Source organism: Eupeodes corollae, chromosome 1 (assembly GCF_945859685.1).
Source record: "Eupeodes corollae chromosome 1, idEupCoro1.1, whole genome shotgun sequence".
In the NCBI taxonomy this organism is placed as follows: Eukaryota; Metazoa; Arthropoda; class Insecta; order Diptera; family Syrphidae; genus Eupeodes; species Eupeodes corollae.
Genome location: NC_079147.1, coordinates 262,632,304 through 262,652,282, shown reverse-complemented (window position 1 = coordinate 262,652,282; position 19,979 = coordinate 262,632,304). Strand labels below are relative to the sequence as shown.

Here is a 19,979-nt window from a genome sequence, read left to right as displayed (position 1 = left end):
TTTGTCATAGTCCATACTTCTGCACCGTATAGCAAGACGGGGATGATAAGGGTCTTATATAGCAACACTTTGGTCCCTCGAGAGAGGACTTTACCACGCAATTGCTTTCTTAGTCCAAAGAAACAGCGGTTAGCAAGAGTTATTATGCGTTTGATCTCAGCGCTGGTGTTCTTTTCTGCGTTTACAGCGGAGCCTAGGTGGACGAAGTCATTGACTACCTCAAAGTTACGTCTGTCGATGGTGACGTTTTGACCAAGACGTCGGTGTTATATGTCCTTTCTTGACGACAGCATGTACTTTGTTTTGCCCTCATTAACCGTTAAACCCATTTTTGCCGCTTCTGCTTCAATACTCACAAAAACCCCATTGACATCACGCTGAGTTCTTGCGATTATGTCAATGTCATCAGCATATGCTAGTAATTGGACAGACTTTTGAAAGATAGTGCCTCTAGTGTTGACGTGTGAGCTCGAGCTCTGCACTATTCTTTCAAGCACGATGTTAAAAAAATCACATGACAGCGCATCCAAACTTTATGGAGCAGCGTGAATTCTCCATGGTCATCCTGCACAAACGGGCGAGTTTGGCAGGGATGCCAAAACTAGACATGGCTCTACACTACAACACGTCCCTGTAGATGCTGTCATATGCGGACTTGAAATCGGTGAAAGGTGGTGGGTGTCGATTTGGTGATCTTGGGTTTTTTTCCAGGATCTGCCGTAATGTGAATATTTGATCAACTGCGGACTTTCCTGGTCTAAAAACACACTGATAAGAACCTATCAGGTTGTTGACGATGGGATTAAGACGTTCACATACTACGGCAGAGAAGATTTTATAGGCGATGTTAAGTAGACTAATTCCTCTATAGTTGGTGCATTTTAGAGGGTCTCCTTTTTTCAGGATCGGGCAAACAATACTGAGTTTCCATTCATCGGGCATGCTTTCTTCCGACCATATCTTACAGATAAGTTGGTGCATGCTCCTAACCAACTTATCTCCAGCTGCTTTAATGAGTTCGACATTCAAGCCTTCTGCTCCAGCGGCTTTATTAAACTTCAGTTTAGATATGGCCATCTTTACTTTCGTCGTCTATGTTGAATGGATCATCCTGGCTGGCATCGGAATTCAGTTCGTCGTCGCCGTTATATAGTCTGCAGAAGTGCTCCTTCCATATCCTCAGCATTGACTGCGGTTCCACTATGATGTTTCCACTTTTGTCTTTGCAGCCTTCGGTTCTAGGTTTATGTACCTGTGAATTTCGTCTCACCTGTTTATAAAACTTTCGAACTTCATTCCTGCTTTTAAACCTCTCAACATCTTTGACCGCACGCTTCTCATGCCCTCTCTTTTTCCTTCTGAGAAATCGGCGTTCCTCTCGCCTCTTCTGCTTATAGAGATCATGAGCAGCTCTCGTCGTTTTAAGCAGCGCCGCTTTGCGTGCCTGTTGTTTTGCTGCATTTGCCTGCCGACATTCCTCATTAAACCAGAGGTTCCTTGTTGGTGGCTGTTTGAAACCCAGCACATCAGAGGTGGCTCCTCTGATTGCATCTTGGCAATGTTGCCACTGGTTTTCCATACATTGTGTTGGCGGCAGAGAACTTCGAGAGAGGTTACTTGTAACTCGGTCGGAAAAGGATTTGGCGATTGTAGCCGTTCGACGTTTTACCTTCTCCCAGCACCTCCCTGTTTTGCCTTGGGTCTGGAAATCCGAAGTGCCACCTTGGCTACAACGAGGTAGTGGTCCGAATCAATGTAAGACCCTCGGAAAGTTCGTACATCCATAATGCTGGAAGTGTGTCTTGCGTCGATCGCATGATGGCCAATCTGGTTGACGGTAGATTGATCTGGAGATGTCCAAGTTCCTTTGTGGGTGTTGAACACAATTTATCTTAAAAAATACCCCTAAAATAACGCTTTGTTTAAAGGATTTTTTTAATAGGGAGATTTCTTTCAGATCTGACAAGTATGCATTCAAATTCTTTAAGTCAAAAATCAAATGGGGTGGCGCAACAGTCAGTTGTGAACCAGGGCCTAGTGACTTACAACTATCAACCTTTCCTGTGTGCGAGTACTGTTGCTAGGAATGGAAGGGGCCTACAATTTTAGGACGAATCCGAACGGCTAGTTTGAGAAAGCACTTTTTCATGACAGGAATTACTCTTGAAGGATTTGTCAATTCCTCGCAAGAGGCAGTACCCGCGAAACTTTTTTTTTTTTAATTAAGGTTGCACAGGCAGGGATTGAACCCAAGACCCCTTGCATGACAGTCCAACGCACTAACCATCATGTCACGGGTACGGTATATTTTTTAAGTCAGCTAAATATATAAAAGTTCTCACATTTATCAAGTAAGCTGTCAAACTTCACATCACAAATTTGCTTCAGGTGAGTCAAGTATGCGTTCATATTCTATAAATCAGCTTAATATGTAAAAGTTGTCACATTTGTCAAGTAAGCTGTCAAACATAACTTCTCAATTGAATTGTAAACTATGACGGAAATATGGACAAATCAACCTAATTTGTATTTTTCAAGACTTGTGAAGAATTATATTGCTTTTAAAAACGACATTCGAAACATAAATTTATTCATTAAAGTAACCTTAATTACTTACATCCATACATACACACACATCCAAATATGCTTAGCATAGAAAAAAAAAACATTTTCATTAATTCAGATAAATATTTGACAATTAGTGCATTTTACATTTTCTTATTCAAAATGGCAGAGTTGATTTGACGTTTTCAAAGAGTAGTTAAACTGGTATGTTTGATAGGATAGAAATTTTAATTTCTCAGATTCCAAATATATTCTAATTATTAGAAATACAATATTAAAAATTATTTTAAATATAAAATAAATTGTATTGAAATGAACAGGTTTAAGTGGGATAGTTATTTCAATCTACGTTAAAATTTTTATAAAAGAATACAACAATGAATTAGTTGATTTTTGAACAGGTAACAAAATATTTAATTTCTGTGATCATAACAACAAACTCGATTTCTTATCCAAACTCTCAATTAATTGCAATCAAATTATAATTTTCTGAAATGGTTTAATGTTCTTACTTCTTAGTTCGAATCCGAGATCAAAATTACCATATCACATAAGGTGTTTTAAAACTAAAAAAAAACTTTTTTATAGGGATTTCCAAGGTTTTATTTTGGCAGCTGTCATCTTTGGACATTTGATATGTAAAAAGTACGCCATTACAAAAATGGAACAGTACAAAACTTTGAATCATTTATTCGGTTTTTAACAGAAATAGGAAAAACAGTCTTGTGTTAAAGAAAACCGTTTAAAACCATTAGTAGTTTCACATAAAGGAAATAACGTGACTTTTAGTGTGTGTTGAAAAATCGTTTTAAACGCTTTTTCCATTTCATTTCGAGTGAACAATTTAGAACCTAGCTGTATGTTTTTTTTTTGTTCAAGAACATTTTTCTAGAATACAAATGGATTATTGGAGCAGATATCCAATATTTTCGAAAATTTCCGTGACTGCAAAATTGAGAAAAGTGATTTAAAAAACATATTTCTTTTTCTTTTTGTTAATTTTTTTTAAAATTTATTGATATCGGTGGCCGTGGTTGTTTAGAAAAAAAGTATTTCACTTAGTTTATGGATTGTTCTTGTTTCTTTTCATCTACAAATAATGCTGATGGTTCTGTTTCCTTTTTAATTTTATCTTCTGGTTTCTTAGACGAGGCCTTTTGGGAAGGAGCATTAATTTTTTCAATGGTAGCTGAAATTATTGGTAGTCCATCATTGGCCGATGAAATATAAATTGGAATCGTGATGAAAATTGGAGTTTGTTTATTTCCATCAAATGCCATCAATGCTTTTAGTCCCTTAGAATTCTAAAAGCAAAAAGAAACAAAAAAACAAATAAAATATGAATAAATTATTATAAATTTGGTTAAATTTCTTACCAAATTTGTAGAATTCTTTTCGGAAGATTTTAAATAATTCATTGGTGTAGAATCTGCATTTTCAGCTTTAGTAAAATTAGTATCTTCCTCCGACTTTGCCTTCAAGATTTCAAAGTAATTTGCTGTCATTTCTGGAGGGAGGATAAGCCTAGTTTCTGAATCATTGTCAATGTTGAGCTTATCATGATTAAGCTGATCGACATTCACAGGAACAGCATCTCCAAACTCACGAGCAACGAGCAAAACTAAAATTGTATTATAACATTTTAATATTATTAATAAAAAAATTTTAAAATGTTTATTTTATTTATTAAACAAACCTAAAACTGCGAACCAAAATGAATGCATTTTTGCTTAAAACTGTGGGCAAAAATAAAATTGGTCTCTCTTTTATAACCAAAAAATTAATATTAACTTTGTTTATAATTCATAAATATTAAGTTTTATTTTGGAGAAAATCTTCTTTTCTATTTTGTTTGCTAATTCTTTAAACCAAAGCATGAAATATAATTGGGTCTCTAGGTTGAATATATTATAATTAATCGTGAATGATAAATCCGCAATAATAAAAGTTCGACGTCATGATGATGTTTTTTTTTTTGGAATATTTAGCATATGAATGAAAGTTTTACATAAATACAGAACTCAGAAACAAAATAAATACTTTTCAATTCGCAATTTAAACCAAGGTATATTTACGTATACATGTAACTCCCACAACTTATGAACGAGCTAAAAAAGTCGAGCTGAATGGTTGATTTTTCAAAACTCAGACTGATTTGAAATAAGTGGTTTAATGTTAAACTCTCTTCTTTGATATTTTGAACTTAATCCTGCGTCCTAGAAGAGTTTTTATTTCTCTAATTTAAAAATGAAATAATTTATCTAATAGGGTTTCATTCAACAAGAAGGACTAAAGTGGTTCTTTTTCTTAACTATAATTGTAAAATATTGTTTTTATGTCAAACAATTTTCGCAAGTGTCATTGGGCAGGTTCAGACGTCATAAGAAACTTGAAAGGCAAGTTTAAGTATCTTAGTGGCCAGCTGCCAAAAACTGACTTACAAATAAGGCAACTTTATTGGAAAGTTAGACAAGATATATCTTCCGAGATATCAAGTCAAGTCCACTTATGTCAAAATGACAGCTAATCATGTTTTTTTTATTACACTGAAAGCTTAAGTTGATAACTATGTATGTATGTCATTTATTTATTTGCAACATTTTATTTATAGTTTTTTCAAAGAGGTATCATTATCATATTGGAAGAGGAAAAACGGCTTTTTCTTTAAACTTCAAAACACAGCTTATGATGAATTTTCAACCTGCGTAAGAAGTTTTTTTTGGAAAATAATAATGTTGGTACTATTTGCAAGAAAAGAATGGCAAAGTAAAGTTCCATGTTTAAATTAATGACGTCTAAAAATTAAAAAGCTTGGTCTTATCTTGAGTTGAAAGAATGCAGTTAGCTACAAATGAAGTCCTTTATGTTGTCTCAACCTGCTAAGTGTTGGAATTTTTTAAAATCATTTTTATTGATCTGTCAAAAATAAATCGAAAATTAATAGCTATAGAAAAATTGAAACTGTTCTTAATTTGCTTGAGTATTTTAATAAAAATTGATAAGGTAAATTATTTATGTTTGGAAACATATGTATATCACCTTAAAGAAATATAAATTTGTTTACAAAATGATGAAAAGAAAAAAGAGTATTTAATCAAAAACATTAGTTGTTCTATTGAAACGAGGAATTACTTTTGAATACATTGTTTTCTCCAAAGCTAACATACAAACAATTGCTTGTTTGTAAGCGAACCATTTTGATAGTAGTTCAAGAATTGCAATTGAGTTTGATTTCAGACAAAAACGGTACTTCGATACTTTTTTGTTTAAGATCTCAAAAAAGGAATCCAAGGGTATCCAAGAATTTCTGTTATATTAAGGTATCTGACAGAACAGATGATTCCACTTTTAGTTAAATGTGCAGGTACTTGAAAATTCATTTTTTACAATTTTAAATTTGTATGATGTTTTTTGGTAAGAATCCGGTGAATTTCAAAAATCATTCCTAAAAAATTGTATATTACAATAATGTTGGACCTTGAAATGTTTTTGTTTTTTGTCATCTATATCAATTTAGGTCCAACAAGAGATTGAACGCAGCCATTTTAAGTGCAGTTAAGTATCAAGTTTTAAATTAATGACAACTAAAAAACCTTCTAGTTGCCTATGGTCTTAATTTACGACCACAGAATGCAGTTGAAGGCATACGAAACCCCTTATGTTTCCTGAAACTGTCTAATCTTCAATTTAAGGAACGGCAATAGTTAATTTTGAAAATACTTAGAAAAAGTACAGACCAAGGGAGTACTATAAAAGTAAGCTTTTAAAAGGCAAAGTAGTTGAATACGTAAGCCGGATATTCCACTATTAGGACAGCTGTCATTTTCGAAGCCATCAAGTGAGAACTAAAAATGAAACGATGCACGCTTCAACAACACTTTGGAATCATTAGTGTAAGCGTTCACATTTCACACTTTTGAATGGTCTTGAAACACCTTTTCAGCATGAAACATTAAAATTGGTGAACAAATTTGAGCTCTAGGATAAGTAAGTAATACAAAAATCGAGTGAGTCCCTCAAAAATACCTAATAGGTTTTTCGATTTCTCGACTATCATTGGAATTAGGCATTTGGCAGACGAAATTACAAAGTGTTTTGGCATAGACGTTAAAGCTTCTTGAGGAAAGTTTTCACAAAAAAAACAAGCTTGTCGATCACCACATGACTTTAGTCTTTAAAATGATAAAAATTACCCGGATTTTAATGCACAAATTATCTTCAAACTGAAGGCCCATTTTCAACACGAGGGATGTGTTAATAAGCAGAAGTTGTCGTATTTGAGGGTTGGAAAATCCAAGAATGATTGTTGAAAAGCCTTTCCCATCATATACATTTCAATGTTTGGTGCTTCTGGATGGGAGTGTTATTAGACTTTACTTATTTGGGTATAAGACACATAGAAGAGACAAAACAAAGATAGACAAAATCAAAATTATCACAGCTGAATAACAATCAATTAGCGCAAATTACTCAACTACTAACTTTTCGATTGGTGAATGTTGGTTTGTCTAGTTGACACTCTTTTAAAAACGTTCTTTGCTTGTCCAAAAACTTTACTACAAGTCTACAAAGGAATATAATGGTTTCATTATTCTTATTCAGAATATGGAAGTGGATTACCGATTTCTGAGACTAACTATGAAAAGTAAAAGAAGCCAGTTTTAAAAACGCTAAATTGGAATACATCCTTTTTTTACTTAAATAACCTACCCTTAGTTCATAATTAATTAATTTCTTCTTGTGACAAAAAAAATTATATAATTATCATAATAAGATAATTGCTTGCATTTTAAAACAAAGAAAACTCCCCATTACCATAATTTGAATAAAATGTCTTTACATTTTCAAATTAAGCTATCAGTCCCTCGTTAGTGTCGCAACAAGAATAATGGTTATCCCCATTACCACCAGTTACACTTTGAACGACTTCATGGAGTTCCCCAATTTGGCCTTCAAATTGGCCTTTATAAAACCGTTTCGCAGGCCTCACGAAACTAAACCAACAATTCTGGCTTGGATATTATTTTCGATTGGAGCTGGAAATTTGGTTTATCAAAATTTCGGAATGTTGATTGCAATGATATTTACCAAAAATGATTCAATAGATATTGTTCTTATAATTTCTGAAACCGGTTCAATTCTGGGCTTGGCTATGGTGGCTCTTTGCAAGATGACAATACTTTTTGCCTATCGCAAGGATATTTTGAGTATCCTCGAAGAGCTTGAGAATTATTTCCCTGGTGTTTTGAAGGTACACCGTTGTTGTCGGCGAATTCAATACCGAGTGAAGTATTTTGCAGAATTCTCCAGGAAAATGATGAAGATTACTACGATATTTTTTATGTTTGCATTTCTGGTCTATAATCTTATACCCGTTGGGCAATCTTTGATTGAGTGGTTGGTATTTGGACTTCATTTTCAATATCGTTATCAATCTAATACATGGTATCCGTGGAATGGAAATACGGTTATAAGATATACGTTGAGTTATGTTTGTCAAGTTTATTCGTCTTTGGCAGGAGTTGCATTTATAATGGCTGGAGAGTTTATGTTGTGTTTTTTCTTAACTCAAATGCGAATGCATTTTGATTTCTTGGCAAGAGCTCTAGAATCGCTGGATGCTGTTGAGGTTGAAGCTGACCCGGGATGTATGAATTTTCTGATTCAATACCATACAACATTGATAAGGTTCGTCATAATAAGTCTATGAAAACTCAAGTTTAGTTAACTTGGAGTAAATGTCTCTTTATTAAATGTACATCCTTAAAAAGGTCTAATATTTTGTTTTTATGTTTATAGATTGACTACAGAGATAAATCATATATTTAACATTTCATTTTGTGTCAATTTTGCAACTTCTTCAGTTGCAATTTGCTTGATGGGGTGTTCGATGGTTATGGGAATCAGTTTGATAAGCGCAGTTCGGTATTCAATTGGTTTGTTATCGTTTTTGGTGTTTACTTTGTTCATTTGTTACAATGGAAGTATATTTACTCAAACGGTAAGACTTTATTACTTATTCATTTATATATATAATTTGTTTAAACTGTTTACACTATTGAAAAGTGTTAATAGAATGTCCATATAAATATAAATTATTATAGTCTCAACTCAAGTCTTTTCCTTTTTAAAACGATCAAAATGTGTTAAAATTCTTCTAAATTGCATTAATGTCTAGAATCATTCTTCGTTAATTTTTTTGAAATATACTGTTATGCAAGGACATTCATTTTTGGTTTAAAAAGTTTGACAGGTTTAAATACCAGCGCTTCCAACTTGAAACCATGTATAACCTTATATATGTTATTAATGTTCACACTTAGTATTAATTTTCTTGAAATTTCGATCGTATATTTAAATTACTATTTTCTTTATTGTTTTAGAGTGCAAAACTACATTCTGCAGCTTTCTATCATAATTGGTATGATGCGAGTCCAAAATATAGAAAAACTATTTTGATAATCATAATGAGAGCAGCCAAACCCTCCGAACTGCAGGCATATAAATTTTCCAAAGTCTCAATGGAAACATTTATGGATGTAAGTTTTTATTGAAAGATTTTTGACTTTATAAATGATTTTCTTTTGTATTTTAGATTCTTAAATTTTCATATAAGCTTTTCACATTTTTCCGAGCTATGGAATAAATGCTACATTGCTTACTACCAACAAATCATATTATATTTTCAAAAGGTAGAAGTAGTCATGTGTGATAGTAAAGTTTAACTTATGAGTGTTCTTAATCTCATTTAAAAAAAAATAAGGTTATCAAAATAAAATTAGGCACATATTTAACCTTTTACTCTTATTCTAGTAGTGAATTTTGTTATTTAATAATAGTAATAAATTACACATTATACACAAGCGTTGTTGATGCAGTTTTATTAACACAGAACATACACACTTTTGATGATTTTTCAACAATAAAACAAAACAAATGACATTTAATTTTTAATAAAACCTGTCAAAATATAGATTTTTATATTTATTGAAATCCATTGGGAAAAATAAATTGATTCATTGATTTGTTTTTGATTTAAATCTTGAACCAACACCAATAAAATTTACTCCTGTGTCGGTCTCAAAAATAACATTGTATAAATTTAAAAAAATGTAGTTTTCAAACTTAAAGGACATCAACCCAAAAACAGTCAAATTTGACAGCTCCTTTGACATTAGTTCAAACGATAAGATAGAGCGAAGAAAAACTTAAAAAATTGAAGGCAGGTTGTCAAATTGGTAGTACCCGTAAAAATATTGTCATCAACCCTAAGTGAATCAATATTTTCTAACAAATAATTTGAATCTTTTAAGGATACTTGTAATCAGGAGCAATTAAAACAAATACCTATCTAAGTTTTTTGCTATTTTTATTTTGAAGTTGAACAAAAATCATTTTCCGTTACATCTAGCCAAAGATTAAGTTGATGCCTGATCTTCACCGTCGTCGCCTGCTTCTTCTCCGTCATCTTTTTCCTGGTTATGTGAAACTTCTTCTTCCTTGATTGGAACAGAGATTGGAGTATTGGAAGGCCGAGAAATTGCAGCAACTGAACTGATTTTTTGAAGTAATGTCTCCACTTTGTTCTTAAACGTATCCGACGCTGAGGTGTTCTTCTTGTCACTTCCTCCATCATTATTAGCCAAACGAACAGGTACAGTAATGTATGTTGAAGTTTCGTTCGCTTGTCCAATGGGTTTAGCCAAAGAAATGGACAGCCTTAAGATCAAATCAGCTATTGGAGTAGCTACAAATTGTGTATTTGAGTTAGTGACTACTTTAAGTTGCCAGTTCTGCTTCTGACTCTCATCGATTTCTTGAGTTTTAGTTGAGTTTTTCAAAGTTTCTTCAGTCAAATTAATTGGTTTTTTTGTCTTAGAATTATTGGCCTTGTTTTTATTGTTTTTTCTGCGAGCGTCTTTGATTGGGTTCTTTGGCGAAGAAGCTTTAATTTTGTTGGAAGTATTTTTAGAGGAAGTTGGTGCAGTTGCATTAATTTGAATCTTATTGATATTTCTATATGCTTGCCGTCCATTTTCATACATATATCTTTCCATGTCTTCATCTTCTTCGCTTTCTTCTCTACTATACGATGGTTCGTTTTCGGAATAAAATTCACTATTTTCTTCCATTAAATCTTCTTCTTCTTGTCGATCTAATTCCTCTTCATATCTTTGTTGCTCAGCATGAGCAGGATCGTAATGTTCCTCTCGATTTTCTTCATAGTATTCTTCTCTGCTGTTGGTTTCTTCACTTCGGTTTCCTTCTTCACCGCTGGTTTCTTCACTGCCATCCTCTTCGTCACGTTCGTATTCGTATGAATCTTGATAACCATCATTTCGAGCTTCTACGTACCTAGCTTGAACTTGAGGTACATTGCTTGGGTAACCAACTGTTGGAATAGCGACTCTTTGGAATATCTGACCAGGATAACCAATGCTATGTCCCTCTATAATTTGATAGCCTCCTGATGATGAGACATCTGATTCAACACTGAAGACACAAACCACCAAAATTCCTTTGAAGCAGAAGAAAAAAATAATTTCAAATAAAAATTAATGAAACCTTCATATTTTTTTGAATTTCTTTTTTACCAAAACAAAGCCAACCTACAGTTGAACGCATCCTGAATTCATATGACAAATGCAACTGTTTCCACTACTATTTATACAGTGTGGATAAGTATTCCAATCAGTGGAAAACATAGAGGACACAAATTAACATCAAATGAACATACCTCCACCTTCCTATTCATAAAGAAGATTGTAGCCAACCAAGTCAAGTCGAGTCATTGAACTTAATCTTTGATCTTTTGATGTAACTAGAAAAGGGTTCTTTTAAGGGGGAGCATAAATCTTCTATGTAACGGCTACATGCTGTTTTTATGGTGGTTCTTCTTTCGGGTAAGAGAACAGGTTGATGTTTTGAAGCTTAGTCTAGTATCGTGTGTTGACGATTCCTACAAATGCGATAGAATCTTCAAAAAGATAAATTTTATTGGGGCTTAATGACATCCCAAATAGAAGATTTTAGTAATGCGGTTAAATTTCCATTTGAATGGATTTCGAATAGGAATGAGTGGAAATTCTTAAAGAAGAGTGTCTACCTTCATTCTACACGCATGCAGGAGTATGTAGATACTCTAGACGTACGTAGTTAAATGGTGAGCTCAAACCAAGGTAAGATTTTAAATTGACTTAAAGCTTGGAAATAAGGAAGGAACAATTTAATAAATGCAATTAGTTTCATTTTGGCAGAAAAATCTATTGATGCGCGATATAACTTATCGAAGATTAAATGACGATAGGATTCATTTTTCATAAATATCTCTAAAACTCGACGTTTCAAGTTTTTTTCGTCGTCCATAGCTCAAGAACCAGTAGAGATATCGACTTGAAATAAATTTTGTTATACAGACAATTATGCAGAAAGATGCAAAAAGGATTCTTAACAAAATTGCGTGGTTGGGTTTTTTTTTTTTAAATTTGCTATGGTAAAAGCAAATTTAAGAAAAGTTGAAAACTTTGGTTAACCCAAAACATATAAAAAAAATGATTTTATCCCCAAAATAATTTTATGAAGCGAAAAATAACGATTTTAATATCAGGCGAAATTTTGTGAAAAATCGAATTTACAATTTTCTTATAAAAAATAAAAACATACAAAAACATTATTAAAAGTTGTTAAAAATAGATTTTCGACTCAAATGTCTTTTCAAAACTTAAACATTATGGCTTCATATTAATTTTATTTTTTAAGAAATATTGTTTCAACCTTCGGTAAAACTTTGAGAAAAATCGAATTGATAGTTTTCTTACAAAAATAAAAACATAAAAAAACAACACTAAAAGTTTGTTTTCGACTTCAACATCTTTTCAAAAGTTTGAGATAATGACTCCACACTAATTTTGTCTAGTAAAATTGTTTTCAACATTCCGTCACATTTTGAGAAAAATCGAATTGACAGTTTTTTACAAAAAATAAAAACGTTAAAAAATGAATAAATAAACAAAAGTTATTAAAAATTGATTTTCGACTCAAATAACTTTTCAAAACTTTGCGACTTTTGGCTTTAAATTAATTTTATTTTTTAAAAACATTGTTTTTAAAATAAGGTACCATTTAAAGAAAAATCTAATTTACAGAACTTTTACAAAAAAATAAAATCCTAAAAAATAATGACCAAAAGTAGATAAGAATTGATTTTCGACTTAAATATCCTTCCAAAACTTTGAGATTTTGGCTTCAATCTAATTTTATCTTATGAGAAATATTGTTTTAAACATTCGCTACAATTTTTTGAAAAAATCAATTTATAATTTTTACAAAAAAGCTAAAAAAAAAGTTTTACAAAAGTAAAAATTGATTTTCGACTCAAATATCTTTTTAACACTTTAAGATATTGGCTTAAAACTAATTTTATCTTATAGAAAATATTGTTCGATAGAATTTTGAGAAAAATCAAATTGACAGTTTTTTTAACAAAAAATAAAACCTTACAAAAAAAACAATCCTAAAATTTCCTAAAAATGTTCTTTCGATTCAAATAGCTTCTCAAAAATTAAAAATATTGGTTTAAAACTCATTTTATATCACCTAAGATATTGTTTTCGACATGCAGTGAATTTTTGATAAAAATACAACAGTCCGTTTTTTCATAAAAAAATAAAATCAATAAAAAACAGTACGAACATTTGGTAAAAATAATGTTCAGTTCTCGATAGCACGTGCCCATTAGGAAGAATTGACTTCAAATTAATTTCATTCATTCAATTTGTATTTGTACATATAAGAAATAAAAACTTTAAAGAAATGCTTCTTTAAATAAATAAATTCGGTGGCGCAAAAGACCGTTATGAACCAGGGCCTAGTGACTTACAACTCTCAACCAATTCTGTGTGCAGGTACTGTTGTCAGGAGTGGAAGGACCTACAATTTTAGGAATTTTTCTTGAAGGATTTGTCAATTCCTCGTAAGAGGCAGCACCCGCGAATATTATTTTTTTCTTTTAATTAAGGTGGCACAGGCAGGAATTGAACCCAAGACTCCTTGCATGACAACGCACTAACCATCTTGCCACGGGTACTACCTGCTTCTAAAATTGGTAAAAATTGGTTTTCGATTAAAAATCTCGTGAACAAAAATAGATTTCCAAATCAAACTATTTCATCATATGCAAAATATTGTTGGTAATTTTTAATTTTCTTGGAATAATTCAACTGACAACTTTTTTAGCAAAACACGAAATTTTACCAACCTTTAGAGCAAGACAAATCGGTTCGCATCCCAGCCTCTTTTCTTATAGCAAATGAACTGTCGAATATTGGAAACAAAAATGTATTAAACGAATGCTTATAGACTGTTATCAAAAAAGAACAATAAAGCAAAATGTATACTTAAAAATATATTTACCAAATAATTTTGTATTCTTACAATTTGTTTGTATCTTAAAAGCTAAGAGCCATTTATTAATACAATATTTTAAATATGTTATTGATAAGAAAAAATAAATAAATAAATTGTATCTTAAAGGTTATGTTCTTATGTTTTCACACTTCTTTCTTCATAGCTATCATCATCATCTTCATCTCGATCATTGTTATCATCATCATCATCGTCATCTTTATCATCATCGTCGTCCTCCTGTTCACTTTCATTTTCTTGTGTTTCTTCATCATCTTCATCGTCCTCTTCTTCTGTGTTGTCTTCGTTGTGTTGATGCTTCTTTTTCTTCTTCTTTTTGTTTTTGTCACTTTTTATTTTCACCACACTAGGTTCTACTTTTTCATCGTCCTTTAATTCAATAAAAATATTTCCTTCTGCATCCGGTTGCTCAAATTTAACTTCGTTGTTTTCTTCACTATTATTCAAACTTTGTTTCCTGTTTTTGTTTTTGTTTCTGTTTTTATTTAATTTATTTTTGTTTGCTGAATTGTTTTCTTCACTGTCTTCTTCATCTTCATTGCCGTTTTCATCATCATCTTCTTCCTCATCTTTATCTTCATATCTTTCATCTTCAGTTTCATTATCATCCTCCTCTTCATATCCATCTTCTGTTTCATCATCTTTTTCATCTTCATCATCATCTTCTTCATTTGAATCTTCATTACTATCTTTTGTATTCTTCTTACTCCTGTTAAAAACTATTTGTGGTCGGATTTGTAAATATTGGTCAGTTTCGTTTTCATAACTATCGACATCATCTTCGTCATCGTCTTCTTCACGAATAACATTGCTTTGTGATTTCTGTCTTCGCAATAATGCACCCAAAGGATCTTCAAAGTCCTGTGACAGTGTTTTCTTATTCCTATAACTTCTTCGATGCTTATTTTTGTAAAAGTCTCCATAATACTCATTTTCATAGTTGTAGTAATCATCTAGTTCATTCCATGATGTTATTCGGTCTTCATTTGAAATATCCTTTGTACTGCCACCAATCATGTCTTCAGCTATCGCATCTAAGACTAACCCAGTAAAGAATCTTGGTCTGCTTAAACTGGCGGAACTAACGATCGGCAAAAAGAAAAAGAAAACTCCTAAAAATAATGAAACAAAATTTTAAACCATTATTTAAGGAATATTTCATACAAATCTCATTCAAATTTACCAAAAAGTTTACAAGTTGATAACATTTTTATTAAACAAACTAGTCTGACATTTACTTCGAACTAAAGGTGAATAAAGTTTATATATCTCAAATCACTAAGTTAATACTCTAAACTTTCGTCAAGTGAAGCATCACAACTTTAACATTTATTCCCCCTCTAATAAAACATTCAAAGTTTCCCTCCGAAAAAATGACAAAATAATTAGTGCACTCTGCAGTACACCAAAAAAGTCACAAAAGAAGAAAAAAGCAACAGAGAAAGTAAAAGTAGGAAATTAAATTTAGTAAACAAACAAACCAAAAGATATAAAATTCTCACTTCAAACCCAAAAAGACTTAATCATGATCAATCTTCATCACGTCGGACATTTGAAGATGCTAAGTGATGAGATTAAAGCGTTTAATGTGATATTATACGCCTAGATGATTTTTAAAGTGAATTGATTCAAAATTATACAATTCACTACAATATTTCTCAATTAGATTTTAATTGAGGAAAATCATGCCTTAAGTAACGTGAATCTTTTAGCTCAAGACTAGGGTCATGCAGTTAAATAAGCTTTGTATTTGTTTTCTTAATTTTTGAATTCTGTGACAAAGACAAAATTGAGAAATTGAATCCAAGAATTCTATTCTCAGACATCAAAAACGAGAAAGTTAAGAGAATTGTTTTTCATATTTCTGGGAACACAGAAATCTCCGAGATTTTTGAAATATGAATTCGTCAAATATTCAGTAATGCATTCAGGGTGATATGATATATTAAATTGTATTGAAATGGGACATATTACATCACGTTACATTACACACTACTCAGCACATAAATGTACAGAGTAGAGAGCACAGCACCTTGAGGGACTAGACTATGTAAGGTGATAATAACACAAGACAGAAGGACAGAGGAGAAAGAACAGCAGAGAGAAAGAACACATGACAACAGCACGCGGTAGGTTTCGAGAAGGTCCCTCATCTCTCTACTAACCACGCTCACTGATGTTTCATTTCGGTGATCGAAGGGAACCGAATTACCGAAGTGAGACAAATTGTACTTTTGTTCTTGTAAATATCCATTGTATCGAACTGTCCATAAGGACTTTGAAAATCGACATCAAGACATTTTTTTTTTAATTTGAAAAAACGGACTAATTTCTTTTGTAAAAAAAGGGACTGAATTGTGACCCACACTGATAACTTCCCATAACGTCCGTCGATTTGTCTTGCTTAAAACTTTAACAAAATATTCATAACAATATTTGTTCTACTATATCTTGAGCATTTCTTCTCACTTTTTTGTTGTTTTTTAGGGTTTCGTGTTTTGTCCAAAAAAGTTGTCGGATAAATTTGTCTAAAAAAATAACTAAAAACTACCAACAGTATTTTGAGTTTGTTGAAATAGTTTGATTTCAAAATCTTTTTTGTTAACGAGGTTTTAGGCGAAAACCTAAAATTTATTTTAAGTACAATTTTAATTTTATGAAAAATCTGACTGTTGGATTTTTATACAAAAATTAACTAAAAACAATATTTTCCAAAAAATTCAAAGAAGTCAATATTTTTAATTTTTGAAGAGAAATTTTAGTCGAAAATCAATTTTTAGCAACTTTTAGTTTTTTTTGTAAGAAAACTGTGTTTTCAATTTTTTTTGTAAAAAAAAAACTGTGTTTTCAATTTTTCTCAAAATTTTACCAGATTTTCAAAACGTTATTCTTCGTTGCATACAATTATCTTTAAGTTAAAATCATGAGAGATGCCGCCTTTGAAGTGCTAGGATTCATACGACCATAGCGAAGCCCCTGGTTCGACGACGAATGCCGGCAAGCCCACGCAGCTAAGCAACAGGCATACAAAACGGCGCTGCACAGAAGGACCATAGCTGCTCTACAAGCAAAAGAGGAGATAGAAACACCGGGTTCTTAGATAGAAAAAAAGAGAGCATGAGAAGCGCGCAATCGAGGAGATAGAGGTATGTCACAGGAATGGGGTTCGTAAACTTTACCAAAAGGTAAAAAAACCAGCTACGAACCGCAGCCTGTAAGGACGATCAGGGGAACATCGTAATAGAACCGCAGTCTATGTTGATAATATTAAAAGGCCAATTTTTTCAAATTATATTAGGGCGATAACGAACCGAATTCCGCTGGAAGGGAGATAGAATCGCTTAACGTAGGCGAAGCAGATCCACAATTCCGCCTATCCGACCTCTACGAAGAGAAGATAGCTATATCTAAACTAAAGTCAAACAAAGCTACTGGAGCTGATGGCGGAATTATTCAAAGCAGCAGGCGATGACTTGGCAGAGAGCATTCAACAACTCATCTGCAAAATATGGTGGGAAGAAAGCATGCCCAAAGAGTGGATTCTCAGCAATACATAATAAATTAGACCCTGTAAATTGCGCCAGCTACAGAGGCATCAGTCTTATTAGTTTGGCTTCAGACCAGGAAAGTCTACCACTGAACAAATATTCACATCACGGTAGATCACGGAAGAAACCCAGGAACTTCAAATAAAAAAAAAAAAACACCTATTTAAAAACCATCTATTTATTGATCTTAAAGACGCGCACGACATCATCTTTAGGGTAGAGCTCTCGAAGCAATGTCTAGTTTTGGTATACCTGTCAAACATATACGTTTGTTAGAATGACGATGGAGAATTCACGCTGCTCTATCAAGGTCGAAAAAGATCTCACCGATGCATTTGATGTCAAAAAAGATTTTAGACAAGGCAATGCTCTGTCATGCGACTTCTTCAACATCGTTCTGGAAAGAATTGTGTAAAACTCAACCGTCAACATTAGAGGCACAATCTACCAAAGGTCCATCCAGTTACTCGGATACGCAGATGATATTGACATAGTTGGAAGATTAAAGCATTGCGACGGAAGCGAAGAAGATGGGTTTAGTGGTCAATGAGGGCAAGACCAAGTATATGCTGTCATCAAAAAAGGACATTGAACAACGACGTCGTGGAGAAAACGTCACCTTGGACGGCTATAACTTTGATGTAGTTGAGGACTTTGTCTACCCAGGCACCACTATAAAAACTCAAACAACGAAACCAGCACTAAAATCAAACGAAGAATAACTATTGCAAATCGCTGCTTCTTTGGACTTAGAAGGCAATTGAGAAGTAAAGTCCTCTCTCGAGCATCTAAAATCACCATCTATAAGACACTCATTATTCCGGTTCTCATTTATGGCACTGAGACTTGGAGTCTTGGACCCTGTCAAACAAAAATGAGAGCGTCTTAGGATGCTTGGAAAGAAAAATTCTTCGGGTGATTTTTGGCCCCGTCTGCATAGATGTTAAATGGACGAGAAGATTTAACGACCTTCAGTACAGCGGCACTGACCTAGTTAACAGAATCAAAGTCCAACGGAAAAGCCCGTAAGGTCTTCAAATCCAATCCCGAGGGACGGGGCGCAGTAGAGGAAGACCGCGACTCAGGTGGCGTACGCAGGCGGTTGAAGATTTCAACTAACTTGGCGTGCGAAACTGGAGACAGCTAGCTAAGGACTGAGCTGTCTGGACACGCATGTTGGTTGAAGTCCAGGTCCGCCCCAGACTGTAGCGCCACCTTAACTAAGTAAGTAACACCAAATCTAAAGCATATTATCATGATACTGGTTTCAGCTCTATAAAGCTTAAGTTTAATTGATAGTGCAACATTGTGAAGACAGTTTGAAGAAATGCTTTCTATCAGAGTTCTTCATCAACAAATTTTCCTCTATCGAAGAAATGAAGAACATGGTAGTTTCTTAAATTGAAATAATTATTTAACTCTTTTAAATCATTAGTTATTTGTATAATAGCTTGAATATGTAGAAAACTTCGGAATAATTAATTCATACAATTTTACGATTTTTAACAAACGACACCAGCCAGCGGGCGGCCTAAGGCCACCTATTGAGAAGAGGAGGATTGGAGCAAGTTGATTATACTGGAATTTGTATTTCGGAACAAAGTATATATGATACCTTAATCAGTGGGTCAGACAAGGGTGGATCCAGACTTTCAATTCGGGGAGTGGGGTTTAAAACACTTAACATAATGATGAATTTTGAAGCACCCTAAAGTGTTCTTTAATGTATTCTAAAGGAGGCTGCCAAAATTTAAATAACATAGTGTGTATCTTTACCCTCAATTTACATATTTGAGAGGCTAAAGTGACAACTAAAGTTATTAGAACACTTGTTCAGAAAGGTAATATCTATTTATTTAATTTGAACGACTTTTTACACGTGAACACATTTAAGATTGTAACAGTTTTTAAATAAACCATATTTAAGAAATAAAATACAAAGGGTTTTTGGTGCATTTCACACAAAAATGTTAGCGGTTTTCCAAATTCCAAAAATTACTGGCATTTCTATACGCTACGAAAATAAAGATGCAAAAACCAAGAAATTGAGAAAGTTTGCCAGAAAAACAGGAGTGGAATCGGCTAAGGTGATTGTTGACAATAAATTTACATTTTCATTCTGTCTGTGTAAGATGATTCAACTCTTTTCTTACTTTTCTTGCTTTTTTTCGAATGTCGTAGGCTTTGTCGGTCACAGGAATGTGTTTTTTAAAAGAAACAAAGTGAAACAAAGCGTCTGGTAGCTCTATTCGGAATAAACAAATTTTTTTGAAAACGACTATCACATTTTTTTGTGATAGCTTTTTAGGTATCAATTTGACTATCACCTTATGTAGATCAAATTCGATCATTTTGATTGTCATTTATCAACAATCACCTTAGCCGATTCCACCCCAGAATCAGTAATTAAAAATTGTCTGGCTTTTTTTGACGTACTATCGT

The 19,979-nt window shown here is 32.9% G+C and overlaps 3 protein-coding genes across 3 annotated transcripts; 1 reads left to right on the top strand and 2 right to left on the bottom strand.

The window, feature by feature from the left end:
- Positions 1-3,569: 3,569 nt before the first annotated feature.
- LOC129942364 (uncharacterized) lies at positions 3,570-4,354 on the bottom strand. Its single transcript, XM_056051261.1, has 3 exons — positions 4,262-4,354; positions 3,942-4,186; positions 3,570-3,869 (listed from the first exon to the last, which is right to left on the bottom strand). The coding sequence occupies exons 1-3, from the start codon at positions 4,287-4,289 to the stop codon at positions 3,624-3,626; spliced, it is 519 nt and encodes a 172-aa protein (XP_055907236.1). The 5' UTR covers positions 4,290-4,354; the 3' UTR covers positions 3,570-3,623.
- A 3,085-nt stretch (positions 4,355-7,439) lies between these two features.
- LOC129940049 (putative odorant receptor 69a) lies at positions 7,440-9,553 on the top strand. The gene is made up of 4 exons (XM_056048274.1): positions 7,440-8,253; positions 8,365-8,566; positions 8,949-9,104; positions 9,161-9,553. The coding sequence occupies exons 1-4, from the start codon at positions 7,454-7,456 to the stop codon at positions 9,209-9,211; spliced, it is 1,209 nt and encodes a 402-aa protein (XP_055904249.1). The 5' UTR covers positions 7,440-7,453; the 3' UTR covers positions 9,212-9,553.
- Positions 9,554-9,917: 364 nt separating this feature from the next.
- Positions 9,918-11,268, bottom strand: LOC129940051 (probable serine/threonine-protein kinase kinX). The gene is made up of 2 exons (XM_056048275.1): positions 11,160-11,268; positions 9,918-11,083 (listed from the first exon to the last, which is right to left on the bottom strand). The coding sequence occupies exons 1-2, from the start codon at positions 11,188-11,190 to the stop codon at positions 9,984-9,986; spliced, it is 1,131 nt and encodes a 376-aa protein (XP_055904250.1). The 5' UTR covers positions 11,191-11,268; the 3' UTR covers positions 9,918-9,983.
- Between the last annotated feature and the right edge of the window lie 8,711 nt (positions 11,269-19,979).